Source organism: Alternaria alternata (assembly GCF_001642055.1).
Source record: "Alternaria alternata strain SRC1lrK2f unplaced genomic scaffold CC77scaffold_11, whole genome shotgun sequence".
Lineage (NCBI taxonomy): Eukaryota > Fungi > Ascomycota > Dothideomycetes > Pleosporales > Pleosporaceae > Alternaria > Alternaria alternata.
This window is the reverse complement of record NW_017306200.1, coordinates 1036002-1050952: the sequence shown is the minus strand read 5'-3', so window position 1 is coordinate 1050952 and position 14951 is coordinate 1036002. Positions and strand designations below refer to the sequence as shown.

The 14951-nt window shown below is 51.6% G+C and overlaps 7 protein-coding genes across 7 annotated transcripts; 4 read left to right on the top strand and 3 right to left on the bottom strand.

The window, feature by feature from the left end:
• Window positions 1-296: 296 nt before the first annotated feature.
• Window positions 297-773, top strand: CC77DRAFT_936820 (ribosomal protein L34e; the record flags this gene model as incomplete). Its single annotated transcript, XM_018534518.1, has 3 exons — window positions 297-320; window positions 404-517; window positions 567-773. 3 exons carry the CDS (start codon window positions 297-299, stop codon window positions 771-773), a joined length of 345 nt encoding a protein of 114 aa, XP_018385877.1.
• A 1025-nt stretch (window positions 774-1798) lies between these two features.
• CC77DRAFT_127676 (Zn(II)2Cys6 transcriptional activator) lies at window positions 1799-4534 on the top strand. The gene is made up of 4 exons (XM_018530163.1): window positions 1799-2118; window positions 2340-3175; window positions 3226-3503; window positions 3555-4534. The coding sequence occupies exons 1-4, from the start codon at window positions 1900-1902 to the stop codon at window positions 4433-4435; spliced, it is 2214 nt and encodes a 737-aa protein (XP_018385876.1). The 5' UTR covers window positions 1799-1899; the 3' UTR covers window positions 4436-4534.
• Window positions 4535-4991: 457 nt separating this feature from the next.
• CC77DRAFT_1050619 (hypothetical protein) lies at window positions 4992-6372 on the top strand (the record flags this gene model as incomplete). The annotated part of the gene is made up of 2 exons (XM_018527632.1): window positions 4992-5249; window positions 5356-6372. 2 exons carry the CDS (start codon window positions 4992-4994, stop codon window positions 6370-6372), a joined length of 1275 nt encoding a protein of 424 aa, XP_018385875.1.
• A 168-nt stretch (window positions 6373-6540) lies between these two features.
• CC77DRAFT_1095299 (alkaline phosphatase-like protein) lies at window positions 6541-8712 on the bottom strand. Its single transcript, XM_018529789.1, has 2 exons — window positions 7210-8712; window positions 6541-7160 (listed from the first exon to the last, which is right to left on the bottom strand). The coding sequence occupies exons 1-2, from the start codon at window positions 8396-8398 to the stop codon at window positions 6550-6552; spliced, it is 1800 nt and encodes a 599-aa protein (XP_018385874.1). The 5' UTR covers window positions 8399-8712; the 3' UTR covers window positions 6541-6549.
• A 63-nt stretch (window positions 8713-8775) lies between these two features.
• On the bottom strand, window positions 8776-9695 carry CC77DRAFT_1061893 (S-adenosyl-L-methionine-dependent methyltransferase; the record flags this gene model as incomplete). The annotated part of the gene is made up of 2 exons (XM_018528475.1): window positions 8776-9315; window positions 9378-9695. 2 exons carry the CDS (start codon window positions 9693-9695, stop codon window positions 8776-8778), a joined length of 858 nt encoding a protein of 285 aa, XP_018385873.1.
• A 398-nt stretch (window positions 9696-10093) lies between these two features.
• Window positions 10094-11504, bottom strand: CC77DRAFT_1095297 (DNA-directed rna polymerase III subunit). The gene is made up of 2 exons (XM_018529788.1): window positions 11153-11504; window positions 10094-11090 (listed from the first exon to the last, which is right to left on the bottom strand). Exons 1-2 carry the CDS (start codon window positions 11431-11433, stop codon window positions 10271-10273), a joined length of 1101 nt encoding a protein of 366 aa, XP_018385872.1. The 5' UTR covers window positions 11434-11504; the 3' UTR covers window positions 10094-10270.
• A 1219-nt stretch (window positions 11505-12723) lies between these two features.
• On the top strand, window positions 12724-14763 carry CC77DRAFT_1031642 (fungal trichothecene efflux pump; the record flags this gene model as incomplete). The annotated part of the gene is made up of 6 exons (XM_018526678.1): window positions 12724-12903; window positions 12953-12978; window positions 13032-13269; window positions 13320-13586; window positions 13635-14021; window positions 14074-14763. 6 exons carry the CDS (start codon window positions 12724-12726, stop codon window positions 14761-14763), a joined length of 1788 nt encoding a protein of 595 aa, XP_018385871.1.
• Window positions 14764-14951: the final 188 nt, after the last annotated feature.

Below are 14951 nucleotides of genomic sequence, written 5' to 3'. Positions count from 1 at the left end.
AGGCCGCTGCGCACGGCCTGTTATCACGTGACAGTGGGTCTGGAAATTCCCGGGGCCTTGTCTAGCGTACTAGTGCAGTTCAGCTAACCGAGCACACGAAATTTCGACGGTCTCACTAACCAACGACGACAACAGTGGTAAGCAATCTCGCCGTCCTGGGAATTTCTTCGACGATACTAACCCACAGTCTTCAGACCCAGGTACGATTGTGTCCATCCGCAATACCACTTCCGACATCAGCCCGCTCACACGCACAACAGACAATCGCCCACTGATTCCCCGGGAAATCTATCACAATGCCGTCCAACAGACTCACCTACGTACGTCGCACCGCAAACCCGAGCGCTGGAGGAGGCGATTGAGGATCTTGGAATTGTTAGGACTGTAGACTAACAAAGGGCAGAGGCGTCGCGCCCCCTACAACACCAAGAGCCAGAAGGTCCGCGTCATCAAGACGCCCGGTGGTGAGCTCCGTTACCTGCACATCAAGAAGAAGGGCACTGCCCCCAAGTGCGGTGTAAGTTAGACCTGGACGCATGTACAGGCCTGCTGTTGACAGTTCGTAGGACTGCGGTTCCAAGCTCCAGGGTGTCCCAGCCCTCCGCCCCCGCGAGTACGCCCAGGTTTCCCGCCCCAAGAAGACCGTCCAGCGCGCCTACGGTGGATCGCGATGCGCCGGCTGCGTCCAGGACCGCATCGTCCGTGCTTTCCTGATCGAGGAGCAGAAGGTCGTCAAGAAGGTCCTCAAGGAGTCCCAGCAAAAGAAGCGTTAAGCGGTTGCATTGAGTGAAGGGGTTTAGCATGTCAAAACTGGGTCTTCGGTGTTCATGTGCATTATGGGCAGTCTCCTGGTTCGGTCGGCTTTTACGATATCAAGACGATTTCTACGTCACTCCGCCAGGATGTAGCTGAGTAGGGTCACGAATACATCCACAAGCTACACGACGTGTTTCCAGCGAATACTACTGTGACGCTATCAAGGGAGCTTGGTGGCTTGAATGCTACTTCAATCTCATATCCCAAGTGCCTGAAGTCTCTTAGTCTGCACAAGATGGGAGAATGTACGGGATCAGGCAACAGCCAATGGCTGACCGATTTACCATCTCACACAAATTAGCGATGCCACTGCAGCTCTGGGAGGTTCCCATTTCGATCCATTGCGTTCTCTAATGAGATCACAAATGCGCTCAACAGTCTACACCTTTACTCACGACGTACATGGCAATAATGTCACAAGGTCAATCTGGATGCCTAACTCTTCAAATGTCATGTTGATCATCTTACGTAGCATGAAGTTTTGTAAAGAGGCCCGTTTTTGAAAGTCTCAATCCGAACACTAATGCTTACTTTCCATATGCATGAACCGTCACTTTTGTCAGAGTTGCAAGTTAGATTCCTGTATGTGCCTTGAGAGTACTAGCAATTATGAGTACACAAGTCAGAAAACAACGAGCTTCGCCCGCACGCTCGGCGCACCCTGTTGTAAAGGCAGCCCCGGATATGCCTTTACACGTAAATGCGAATAACTCAGAGACCAGCTCGTGACGCACAGAGAGTATCTCGGATACCAGCGGTGGAGCCTACCTGAACGAGGCTGGGTGCCGCGATTCAGCATGGGTTCCCAAGCTGTGATTGGAGAATTTTGACCAATTCTGACAAGCTCGCCCGCGGCCTGGAGCCCATAGTTCGGCGGCATCCTGCAGGAGCTTGCAGCTTGCGATAGCAGTCAATGGCGCGCATGCCCAGGTGATCGAGAGAGTCTCCCGCGGCATTGGAGTCAGAGTCGTGGTCTGGCAGCTGGTCAAGCTTCGCACGCGCTTGCGGCCTCGGACTCACACCAGCTGGACCCCCACTTCCACCTACCCTCACAACCTAAATTCCCTGCGATATCGGTCGGATATGTCGAGCAATATGCTGCATTCCATGTCACCAACGACGCCAGGACTACCAGGCCTACCGCATCCGTTCCAAAGCCCCAACAGCACACACACCCGAGGCTTCAAGCGCTCCGCATCCAGCGACGACGATGAAAACGGCGACGGCGATACGCGGCCCTCGTCGTCGTCGCGGCGCAATACCGCCGTGAAGCGCGCGTGCAATGAGTGTCGCCAGCAGAAGGTAAGTACTTTTTTTTTGTATATGACGCCATAGAGGAACACGCGCCCGTTGGTGAGCTCTGCCTCAGGCATGAGTGCGCCCGCTTATGCCTGGCCGCCGCCAGTACGTGTGTCCGTCTACGATGATGATTCACATCTTCCCGACATGCGCCTACCACCAACCATGAGGCTGTCAGACGTCAATGTTCCAGGTCCCCACTAACTGTGCCTTTGCAGCTCAAGTGTAACGTCCAGCAAGATCCCTTCGTCAGTTGTGCGCGATGTCAGAAGCAAAACCTGCGATGCGTAATCGAACCCAACTTCAAGCGCGTCGGAAAGCGTAATAGAAATGCCGAGATGGAGAAGGAGATGGAGTATTTGCGCGAACGTCTCGCCATGTACGAGGGCCAATCCACGCCGAACCAGCCTGTCTTGAATGCTCCACAGCAAGCGCCAGACAACCATGGCTTCACTCCCGGCCCGGTCCCCAAAGTGGAAGACGATGCATTCCTACAGACACAGCATACACAAGTGGCAGCGACGTCTCTACTAGACCTGCGCAGCGGTTCGCCTATGATCTTCGCGCTTGGTACAGGCGAAGTGCGCCTTGGTCATGGGGAGGTTAATGAGCTCTTCGCCGAGTACTTCCAGCTATACCATCCATTCTTGCCATTCCTAGACCAAGTGCGCTCGCCAGACGAATATTACTCGCAAGATCACAAGTTGCTGTTCTGGGCAATAATTGCTGTCGCAGCTCGGCGCTATGGGCCACGACCGTCTCTTCTTAAGGATCTCTCCAAACCGCTGAGCGATCTCATCTGGGATTCGATTAGAAACCAGCCGAACCACCATGTAGTCAAGGCGTTATGTCTACTTTGTACCTGGCCACTTCCGGCGGAGCGGACGGTGACGGATCCGACCTTCATACTATGCGGCGCCATGATGCAGGTTGCCATGCAGATTGGTTTGCATCAGCCGACACACCCAGACGATTTTTCTAGGACAAAGATGCAGCTGCGGCGCGAGGATATACACGATCGGTTGCGCACATGGGCAGTGTGCAACATTGTTGCTCAAACGTGAGTTCGGTGCCATTCAAATGTATACCACAAAGGCTAACGTGCTATAGTGTGTCTACAGGAAACGGACAGCCTTCCATAACGCTTTACGATTCGACGCTAGAGTTCAAGGTGGATGATGAAGAGCACATGCGCATAATACCACCAACGCTGTTTGTCCGCTTGCGCCAGGAAATGGCGGCAAGCAGGATCAATAAGCTTCTATACTCTTCCAACAGCCACCGCTTTGCGGAAGGTGCGGCGATAAGCTACATGAGCCTTGAAGCCGATCGCCTGAAAGAAGAGCGCGTGAAGGAAGAGAATAGCTCCCTTGACGGAGTGGACAGTGGTATGTCTAACGACCTCAGCCATACTCAATTATCTCTGACTTTTTGAACAGGCTTGGAAGAACTATATCACTATGCAGTTGCACTACATCTCCACCTATACTCATTCTTCAGTCCGGAACTTCGCCTCGAGCGACGAGACGATCTTGTCGCACTATACTTTGCTGCAACGGCCTACCTCGAGCGCGTATTCAAACTGCAGCGTGAGGGAAGGCTACTCTATGTTCCGTACTACGTCATGCAAATGGCTCTTGCAGCCGGATTTGCTTTGCTGAAGCTCCTTAATTCAGACTTCGCCAGCAAATTGCCCGCAGACAAAGGTCGCCAGTTCGTACTACAAACTGTGGATGCGCTGAGGAAGTCCAAAGTGTGGTCAAACGATCTCCTGGATCGATTTGCCGAAGTTTTGGCGCAGCTATGGAAGGAGAGTTCTCGTGGACGCAGCCTACACAGCCTCTCACAATCACCGTCTCTCAGCAATTCAGGGATGAATTCCATGTTCAACCACCACAACCAGCAGCAGCATCAGCAACAGAGCCAAAGACGAGGTAGTATCGGTATGCTAGATGATCCTCTTGGTCTCATCATTCGCAGTCGCATGAGCATGAGTGTGGTGTTCGATTGCGCATGGCGCTGGCGAGAGGCGCAGGTCAGCGGTGCTGCGGAACAACTCGAAAATACGGTTATGACGAACCCCACCAACCCAGACTCATCTAGTAACTCTACACCACCCCCTGGCGTCGTTGAGAACCCAGCCCATACCCTTCCGAACTTCAATCCGCACGTCAACACTTTAAGTATGCCTCTTCAGCTGACAAACGGCATGGCTAGCGCGAACAGTTTCGAGATGTTCGATTCTGTATCGTGGTTGTTGGATACCCAGCCAGATTGGACGTACGGTAGCGGTAATTTTGGAAACGACTTTGGTGTCTAAACGGCTCAAAGTTGTCAGTTTCTGTCGGGTAAACCGCGATCATTTCAATCTTCTTAGTGCTATTGGGATAGGCCATTGTCCAGTTTGCAATTTGCCGTTGTATTAGCGTGGCGTTTGGGAGTCCTCCGTAGAGATCTTACTATCACTATTAACTTTTGTTGCTTTTTGCCAATCTCCGGTACGCCTGGAAAGGTATCCTACAAGTATTCGCTATGACTTTTAGCAAGAGAGTAAAAATTGTGACCTACATATTTCCCAGCGTATATTCTTAATGTTAGACACGGTTCCGTTTTTCCATCTTCATCGTAATACTTTATACAATGAGGTTTATTATTTTCGATAGAATAACTGACATAGATTGCATCCTCAAGGCAAACATGGGATACCCTGTCATGTCGTAACTCCCTCAGCATACTCCACTTGCAATTTCTTCGACATTCCGTAGCAACTACGGACGACCGCTTATCTCAGAACAGCGTCTTACCTACCGCATTATCATATCCTCGCCATACACCTGTGCAGTCCTTCATCCACAAGACCGAACCTTCATACAATCATGTCCTCCACGTCGTCTCCTCCATTCTCTGCTGTCACTACTCCTCACAAGCACCAACTCCATGCCCTGAAGGCCCACATCATAATCCACATGCTTGTACTCAGCACCGTCGTTTTCCTTGTCATGCAGCTCATATCGCACACAGCTGCCATAGGAGATATCGGGTCTTATGTAATGCCGTGGGCTTGGGAAGAGGCGTTCCTTGGACAATTGTTCGATAACACAGATATGTTCAGGTGGATAGCTGTCTATCTGTTTGTGAGTCTGCGAGCATGTTGGGTAACGGAATGGAGAGTAAAGCCTGCAATAAGATGAGAGTGGGAGACTGGATGCTCAGAGACTATGGGTGTTGACATCTCGATAGGTATCGCTCGATGGGTTGCATGCACTGTTATGCATAGGGTGGTATGCTGACCAGTTACACCCGGTACGAAGGAGAAGGGATGTGGGGAGGAGGCGCAGGGCTACCAAAACATGGTTGAAAAGTACACAGCAGAACATTGAAGCATGGCGGCAACGACATCTTGGATCGTTTGGAACAAGAAGTGGGAAAGAAGATCCGCGAAAACCCACACACGATACGGAACGCCGTTCAGCGACACCACAGCATGTACCCAAAAACCGCACATCTGTGAACTGGATAGAGAGCTTGGACAACACGCCATCACCACCTTGTCCCCTCGATCCACACACATACCATCCCCTCCTACGTCCAACCTATACATCCCTAACCCGCCATATCCTCCTTGCCGTTTGGGATGTAATCGTGCTCTTGACCGTCACTTTTCATGTCTACACTTATGCGGCAAATATTCGCCCCAGCTTCGCTTTTTGCGATGAGCACGATCACCCTCTCTGGCATTTCTATGACCAGCCAGCTACATTGCAGCAGCGCTGTACCCGCATCAATTGGCGTATACACAGCGCTGGGGGTTGTTCGGCAACTGGCGCAGTGATACTCGCTTTGTGGCATTTCTGCGCACTCATGAGCAGGATATGGGCCGTTCTAGACGAGAGACTTTTGAGAAGGCTGGAGGAGAAGACATTGAAGGATTTCAAATCCAAGTTACGTGCGAAAAGGGAAGGTGATAATGATGTGGATTTTGGTATGGCGGGTTGGCAATGTCCACCAAGAGATGTGGACGTAAGGTCAAGGTCGGCTAGGAGAAGTGTTGAGTCAGAGACTTTGACTGGAACAGAAGTGACATCGAGGCATCTACCCACTGTGAGCCAAGAGGAGTTGGGGATTGGGTTAGGGCGGAGAAGAATGTGGGGAAGGGAAAGAAACAATGATACAAGTAGCAATAGTGGTAGAGACAAAGATATGGGGAGTAGCAAGTGGAGCTGGAGGAGTGAGGGATTTCTAGAATGTTTGGTTTGACCGTGATTTTAGTAATATATCTTGGAAAAAAGGTGTTCTTCAAACAATATTAAGAGACAAACCAAATGGAAAGCTGGATATCAATGAATTGACGCCATAATCTCAATAGTCTATATCGACCGGTATCTCTTTAAGCCTTGATATACAAACGCCAAATTATGCCAAACAGCGCTAAAATCAATGTCCACATCCACACGACTCCCCATGTACTACACCACTGTCACCTCTCTTCTTGAAATCTCCTCCATAGCTGGCCAAATGGGTCTGGCCATCCAGTCTTTGCCCATCTTCAGGCACTTTACCCATCCAGCTGACCTCTGTGCCGTTCACGTCGAGTACCGTCAATCCAGTACCCTTTTCTCTGAGCTCCTTGGTGACTGATTCGACATCCACACCCAAATAGTCCCGCAAAAAGTCCCCGACCTCAGTGTTCTCGTGGTTGCCTACCAGTGCCATGGCAGCCTTGGGGTCAGAGGAGTAAATGTTGACGTCCGCACCGCTGTGGCCGTGGGTTGACCAGCCAGTCTGTGAACGACGGGATACCATGTCTGCGTATTGATACAAAGCTGTGGCAGGTTCGGCGACAAGGTCAGAGACTTCCTTGTCGGTGCAGTCATAGATGCCGAGACCAGATGTGATCGATTCACGCACAAAATCAGTCGTCTCATCGGCAGATGGGTCGGTAAGCAGATGCTTTGTATAATCGAGAGCGAGACGCTCAGCGGAATGAGAGGCATTTGCGAGGGGAGAGGGGTACCAGAGGTATTCGGGGTAAGACGCGTGGAGCTCTGCTGATTGTTAGCAATGGTTACTACCAAAGGGGTGGACAGAACATACGGCGAGCAGCAGCCAGACCGCCAGTCTCGTGATCCGATGTCGAGACCATGACCGTCTGCGTTTCCTCGTTCTTGATGAAATCCAGCACACTTGTAAAGGCCCTGTCGTAGGCGAGGACCTCGTGTACCTGAGCAGCAGGGTCGTTGTGGTGGCCTGCGTGGTCAATCCTGGAGCCTTCAATCATGAGGAAGAAGCCCTTGTCGCTATCCCTCGTTGCATCACTGAGCGCCTTCATGGCAGCCTCAGCCATCTCGTGCAAGCTTGGGTAGATGTCGTTCTCATTGCGGCGGTCGATCTCATACGGGATGTCAGTTTCGGCGAAGAGTCCCAACATTGGCAGGTCGAGACTAGCTCCTCCCTTCAGGCTGTCAAAGCCCGCGCGGTCAGAGATGTAGTTGAATCCATTGTTCTTGGCCAAGTCCACAATGTCCCTGTCATCCGCGCGACAGCTGGAGTCGACTGTCGAGTTGGGCAGGAAGTGGCATCGTCCGCCTCCAAACATCAGATCGACGACGCGGCCAAGTGGGTAGTCTCCGACCATCTGTTCTGCAATACGGTCCTCCTCTGATCGCATGTTGACGTGAGCCGCAAAGCAGGCGGGTGTCGCATCTGTGATCCTCGTAGTAACTACAAGACCCGTCATGTATCCAGCCTTCTTGGCCGCTTCCAGCACCGTTCCGCATGGCTCGTGGTCAGGTGTGACGGAGATGGCACCATTATAGCTCTTCTGTGCGCATGAGAATGCCGTCGCACCCGCCGCTGAATCGGTAATGAGAGACGAGGCAGAACGGGTCCGCGACTGTCCGATGAGGTGCTGATCGATAACGAGCTGCTCGTTGAAGGGCGCGCCGTTCTTGTATTGCATGAAAGATCGCGTAAGTGATAGCGAGGTAGGACCCATGCCATCCGAAACCATGAAGATGAGGTTCTTCTTTCCGCTCGCATGTGAAGTCTTGGAGTCGGAACCTGCCCGTTGGAAGATGACGGCGAGTACGATAACGGCTGCCGTTGCGATGACAGCCCAGACAAACAGACCTATCTCCCTCCAGAACTTCCAAGATCGCGGTCCTTCTTTCTCCATGCGCGCTGTTCGCTGGCCTGTGAGCAGGGCATCTTCCTCTGCTATATCGCGATCACCGCTGATGTCCGAAGACGCGCGGTTCGAGAGGAGAGGCCGGGTGCCAGACATGATCTTGGATGCAAAAAAGGGAAGCTAGTTGTGATGAAAGGCAAATGCTGTAGGCAGACTAAAAGAGTGTCGGCCTGTCTCAAAGGAACATGGCGTTGATGGTGGAGTCAAACAGTCGATCCGTCACTCACTCGGGAGGCCACGAGATGTCGCGCCGGCTGATCGTCATGAGGATGGAACGCTTGCGGGAACGTGCGTCTTGGCGCTAGGAATAGTATCATCTGAACTTGGGGCATGACTGCTCATCCAGACGCTACCAAAAGCTACTCAGTATTGCCTCACGTGGAAGTTTGCTAATGTGATGCACGTCGAGGAAATCGGTGTTTTTGGTACAGAAGGAGACTGCTCCGCCTTTCACATGTCAAGCAAAGGTAGCCTCAATCACTCTTCCATCCCCACCCCACAATCCCGTCGAACTCCATGCCCACTTCACCGTCCTCTCCAATCTCGTTTTCTACGATCCCCTTCATAGCATCACTCAACTCCTCCAAGACGCCATTCCGTTCTTTTTCCCACCATATCTTTGCCATAAATTGTAGCGGAAACTGCATGCTCTCTATGAAAACCTTGGGCGTCCCAGCACGTATGCTCTCCTTCTGCGTCGATGTGTCTGCTCGCTGTAGCCCCGCGGCTTCAAGACGTTGTGCCACGTAGGATTCGGCAGCCCAGGGTCCACAGAGTTTCTCCTGGATCTCCTTATGCGAAGGGGGATAAGGCTGCGGTGCGTCCATGAGCGCGATGCTGCGAGTGAGGAGACTATGCCAGGGCATGGCAGACCATGTCGCTACTGCTATGAAGCCACCTGGGCGTAGGAGAGAACACAAGTGCGAGAGTGTCTGTTCTGGGAGCATGTTCAGAGCGAATGTGACAAATATGTGCGTGAACGAGGACTTGGGTAGAGCCTGTGTGAAGTCGCCCTTCAAGAAAGCGTTAGTATCGGAGACAATGCTGAGGCTTGTACAAGGAAAAGGAACCTCACGTTTCCATCTACAATTTTCGTCTCCAGCCCCATCCATCCTTGCTTCTCTCCTCGCGCTCTTAAATATTCCAACATCGGCGGGCTAATATCAGCGCCTAGTACTTTCAGCTGTCCCCATCTTTCCTTCGGTATAGTGTCATAGAGTTTCTGTACTACGACTCCAGTCCCGCACGCAAAGTCGAGAACATTGGCTTCAGCTCCTGAGTCCAGATGCGCAACTATCCCGGATTGTCCGACGATGGTTTTGGCATAAGGGCCAGTAGCTTTCTCGGCGTTCTTGTACCTTTGCGCGGCTTCGGCTTCAAGAAAATTGGCCATGTTGGTGTTTGATGGTAAGAAGTTAAGTACCCGGCAGTGAAAGGTCGCAAGTGGGTGTTTGGACTCGAGGCTTGATAGAAGTTGGTGTGCTATGTGTCGAGTACTGAATATGGGCGCATGCATCTTATGTAAGTGCGATTCTTCAACATGGCTTCGTGCGGTCGCAGTCTGAGCCTTGCTGTTTAAGTCCAATGTCAGCCAGCAGACGGACGAATATCTTCGATTGTCTCACTCTTGGTTCTCGACAAATGTCTCCGAGTGGAGATCTTCATCATCTCGGAGACTTTGTGCGACAGACTATCGGAGAGTTAGAGCATCAGGCACGGATCTCTGAGTAAATGTCTGCGAAAGCGACCAGGCATCTGACACAAGTCATCTTGAGTATCTAGGGGTCAAATAGGAAGGTGTTGGTAAAAATTGTATTTGAATAGATGGGTATACCTTTCCGATCCTCTATGCAAATGCTGACAACCAGAACTCCGCGCTATGCATTTTGAGTGAAGCTCGTAAGCTTACTGTGTAGACGGCTTGACTTTGCCCGCTAAACCCTCATGGTCTCATGTGTTATGAAATGACTATATCTCCTCAGATGTGGTCTCTAGCCATTGGCCAAAATAGACGCAGGTTCTTGCTGATATCTCACCCTCATCCCCGCAAAGATCAAAGACGGGGCAGTTACCACATGGTGCATCAACAAAGCCGTTGTAGACCTTGGTGTCGGTGGCTCGTAACACCGTTCGATAATTGGTACCAGATATCTTTTCGAGCCGGTCGTCAAGTACCATCATCTCCAACAATTGTTCCATGTCGTCCTCACGTACAGTCTTGCCGCGCAAAATCTCCTTTGAGTTAAGCCATTGGGCTACAGAGGCAGCTGTTGGGTACTGCGGGTTGTGTCGATGAACGAGCTTGGATGTGTTTGGGTCTCTAGATGGGTTGTAGGGCTTCACGGCGGGCGCTTCCTCTATATCCCGTACGGCTCCCAATACTTCGGCCTTCTTTTGGGCGATAGCGGCCGTCCTGTCGCCTGTTATCTCATAGTCGTTCCAATTTCCTGGTACCCTGATGCAAGTCTCGTTCTCCACATGCTGGGCGACGATGCCCGATATTGTGTCGATCAGCGCAGTGTCAAAGTCACCCTCGGATTGCCATGGTCCACCTGCAATATCTTCGGATGGCTTCAGATGCTTCAACAGGTACATTTTCCTATTCGGAAACTTGACACTCATGACTGACTGCACCAAGTCCTTCGATTCCAAGCTTTTGAGGCATTTTGTAAGGGTCTGTTGAGTGACGTTGGTTTTGGCTCGGAGGGCTTTGGACCAGATGCCGTCAGCCTGCACTTGATCGATGTGGTGGTAGAGGAGACGCTCGTCGGGTGTAAGTCGTCGCAGTCTGGAGGACACATGCTCGTCAGAAGAATTCAGGTACGCCAAATTGTACAGAATTACACATACTTGTCGGCGTCTTCTCTTGACCGTAGCTTCCAGCATGGGTCGCCCTCAAATGTCATAAGCTTCAAGAGATGTCGGTCACATAGCTCTTGCAACAGCACTGTTAGCTGCGCCATAGTCTCAGCCACCTGCATGTTTGAGAGATCGCGCTGGAAGAAAATCTGGCCCGCAGGCCGCTGCGCGCATTTCTCGTAGAGGGCATCAGCGGGGCTGACAACTTCGTTGACGGCCGTCTCCACGGGTTCCTCTTTCGGTGCTGGCGATGGTGCGGCTACTGAAGCCATGGTGTGCGTTGTTCGGCGAACGCGGTGTCGGCGGTGGATTATACGAGTATCGCAAGTTGTCGCGAGTGAGCTCAAGTCGCGACATGTGAATCACCAAAAGTTTTGAGTGGGGACCCCGACCAAGAACGCCCAATTACGCTTCTGTGGCGCAACTATCCGCTAATGGTACCCCATCACCAAAGCTTACTCCCAGTCACGACTCCTACGTGTTTGTGGCTCCAGGATCATCGCAGCCCTACGCCTCTCATGGCTTGTCCTCCGTCTGGCAGCATTATCCCCCTGTTGCCAATGAGATGTTAATGCGGGGAACGTCAGCCCTTAACCTCTTCGCGTCGCGTCGCGCCGCTTACCCCAGACTAAACATCATATATCAATGAATTGTTCTGTATCGATATGCATACGAGGGCGCCGTCAATGTCACAGTCACGCGGGTCCCAGCATCCACTCTGCCGGCATCCACCATCGCATTGATCAACGTGTCGCGACGTTCAAATAGCGCGAGCGGATTGGAAATGGGCTCTTGAGATTCTGGGTAGCTGAAACAGAACATCAGAGTCCAGACCCCGCATCTATGTCCGGCTAGATCAGCAGTATAACCCGGTTAACGACTGTCGAAGGCGGACCGGACACATTAGGTACTGCACGCGGGAAACGTTAGACGATCATGCATTCGAGCACTCGGGCATCATGCAACCACGGACTTTGGAATAGATTGCTGTGCAGTCAGCATTGCATACTCACTACGTACAGAAGCCTGCTGGACAGTTACAAGGCGTACATGCTGTAAGACCTTATAGCTAGTAGTCTACAGGGTTCCTTTTCACAAGAGCAGGCCCACGGGACTCCCGGATACCGTCACCCGGACGCAGTCCAGGAGTATCTTCTCGATACACTCAGCCTCTACCGACTACCCCCGAGGCGAGAGCCTCCGCTTGTTGACGCCAAAGCACGTGGATCTAGCTTGCGCGTAACATTCTGGACCCATGTAGACGCTCGAAATACCAATTGACATACGGCGACTTGTCCCTATGTAGACAAGTAGATCTTTACTCCGGATTCCGAAAAGATGGCGCATACACGACAGTGTCTCCCGGCTATCTGGAACCTGCCTCACCAGGCATTTGCTCCACATGGCTCTGGGGAACCCCGGATTTACAACCCATGATTCGTGAGCAACTCCTGTATGATAAAGACAACCCCAGAGCCCAGTGTGGTTGCACAACTTAGTCTCTGCGTTTCCTGCGCACCCTTCCACACAGTCTCGTAACATCAAGCCAGAGTCACTGCAAGATGGCTGAAGAGAAGCAGTATCGTGAAGAGGTCACGACTGATCCCAGCCTCACCCATCAACACACCGCGAGCAGTCATGGCCTTCACCATGACCATGTCGCACAAGAAGCCCTTGGTGGCCACACCGCTGATCTGGGCAAGTCATACTTCACATCCATCAACTTTATTGGCACTGTAGTGGTAAGTTCACCATAACCATCGTCAAGAAATATGCTTACGGTCGATTAAGGCAACGTGTCTAGCGCAGATTTCTGGGTATGTGCTTTCTCCGAGCGGAATTTACGAAGAATTCGCTAAAAAATGTCCAGTTACCTAGGGTGGGTTCTTCCTGCGAATACACTGAGTCTCATCAACGCCGCGATTGGACCATCACCGGATATCATCTGGGTCGGCATCTCATGGACGGCTGGATTCGCCATTGGTTTCACCCTCGTCGGTCGTCTGTCGGACATCTTCGGTCGTAGATGGTTCTTCATCTGCTCTTCAATACTTGGTCTGGTCGGAAATATCATCGGGGCAAGCGCACAAAGCATCAACATGCTGATCGTATGTTCTGGCAACCATGGGATCTGTAGACGATGCTGACCCCCTCTTAGGCAACAAACTCCATTAATGGACTCGCCGCAGCCGGCCAACTTTCGTTCCATATTATCCTTGGCGAGCTTGTTCCCAACTCCCTGAGAGGTCCTGTGAACGCTTTCGTGCTTTCGACTTCCGTCCCTTTCGCTGTATTCGGACCGCCAGTAGCAAGATCCCTCTACCAGACCACTGAGCTACAATGGAGATGGTGCTACATCCTCGGATGCATTGTCAACGTACTGGCAATTGTTTTATACTTCTTCTTCTACTTCCCACCAACATATGTAAGGATCTCCAAGTTGAACATTCGTACAGTGGATTAACCATACTAGGAAATGCTCCACGTAGGCGGCAAATCGAAATTGAAACAACTCAAAACGCTTGACTGGATGGGTATCGTCTTGTTCTCAACTGGTCTTGTCGTGTTCCTGATTGGTATGAACTGGGGCGGGTCAGCATACCCATGGAAGAGCGGACACGTACTGGGAGCACTCTTTGCTGGATTTGGTACTCTAGTCGCATTCTGCTTTTGGGAAGCTTTTGCCCCGGGACTAGAGTACCCCCTCATTCCTTTACGACTCTTCAGAAACATTCAGTATGATGCCAATGTGGCTTGTGCTAGTCTGGCAGCCATCGTATACTACGCAAACTCCATCATCTGGCCAACAATGGTCTCTTCGCTCTTCACCACAGATATCACCAAGATCGGATGGCTTTCGGTAGGTCTACAAATGTCTCCACCGAATGATTATCGCTGCTAACGACATCCAGTGCGCTGTTGGTGGTGGCCTTCTCCTTGGACAAATCCTTGGAGGCGCTGGTGTGCGCTACCTTCCGCGAATGAAGATCCAGATGACTGTCGCGGCAGTCATCACTACAGCTTTTGTCGCCGCTGTCGCTGCTTCGAATGAAACGACAGAAGACCGCACGACCGCATTACTTTTGATCGGTACCATTGCTGCAGGCTACATCGAGAACCTCACACTTTCCAGTACAGCCTACCTCTGGGATCCTGCCGATATTGGTCTGGTGACTGGTGTCATGGGTGCTATCCGAACTGGTCTTTCTGCGATAGCTACGAGCATGTACTCATCGATACTCGCCACTGAATCAGCCAAGTATATTCCCCAAAAGGTCATGCCGGCTGCGCTAGCTGCGGGTCTTCCTGAAACGTCGCTCCCCGCGCTGTTAACTAGTATCACATTGGGTGACTTCAGCGCTGTACCTGGTATCTCACCTGCCATCATCGCAGCAACAGGTCAAGCTGTGAAGAGCGCATACGCACTGTCGTTCCGAACTGTATACCTCTGTACACTTCCTTTTGGCGTACTTCTTATTGTTGCAGCTTTGCTCTCGCCTAATGTGGAACAGTATCTTACAGATGAGGTTGCGAGGAAGATGCATGCCAGGGGCGATGAAAAGGGTGACCAGGCTGTGATGAAGGAGGTTGCCGATGCATAGAGTATGGATCGTTTAATTAAGACTTCGATAGAATCAGGTTTGGTGTATCCTGGTTGAATAGCACGATGCTCTTCTCCATAAGAACCAACTATGAGTCAATCTTTGCTGAGGTGTATAAGAGCAAATGGGACAACCAGCTCATCTACTAATGCTGTGATCGCCGAAGCCGCAGCCTATCCTAGGAGCAC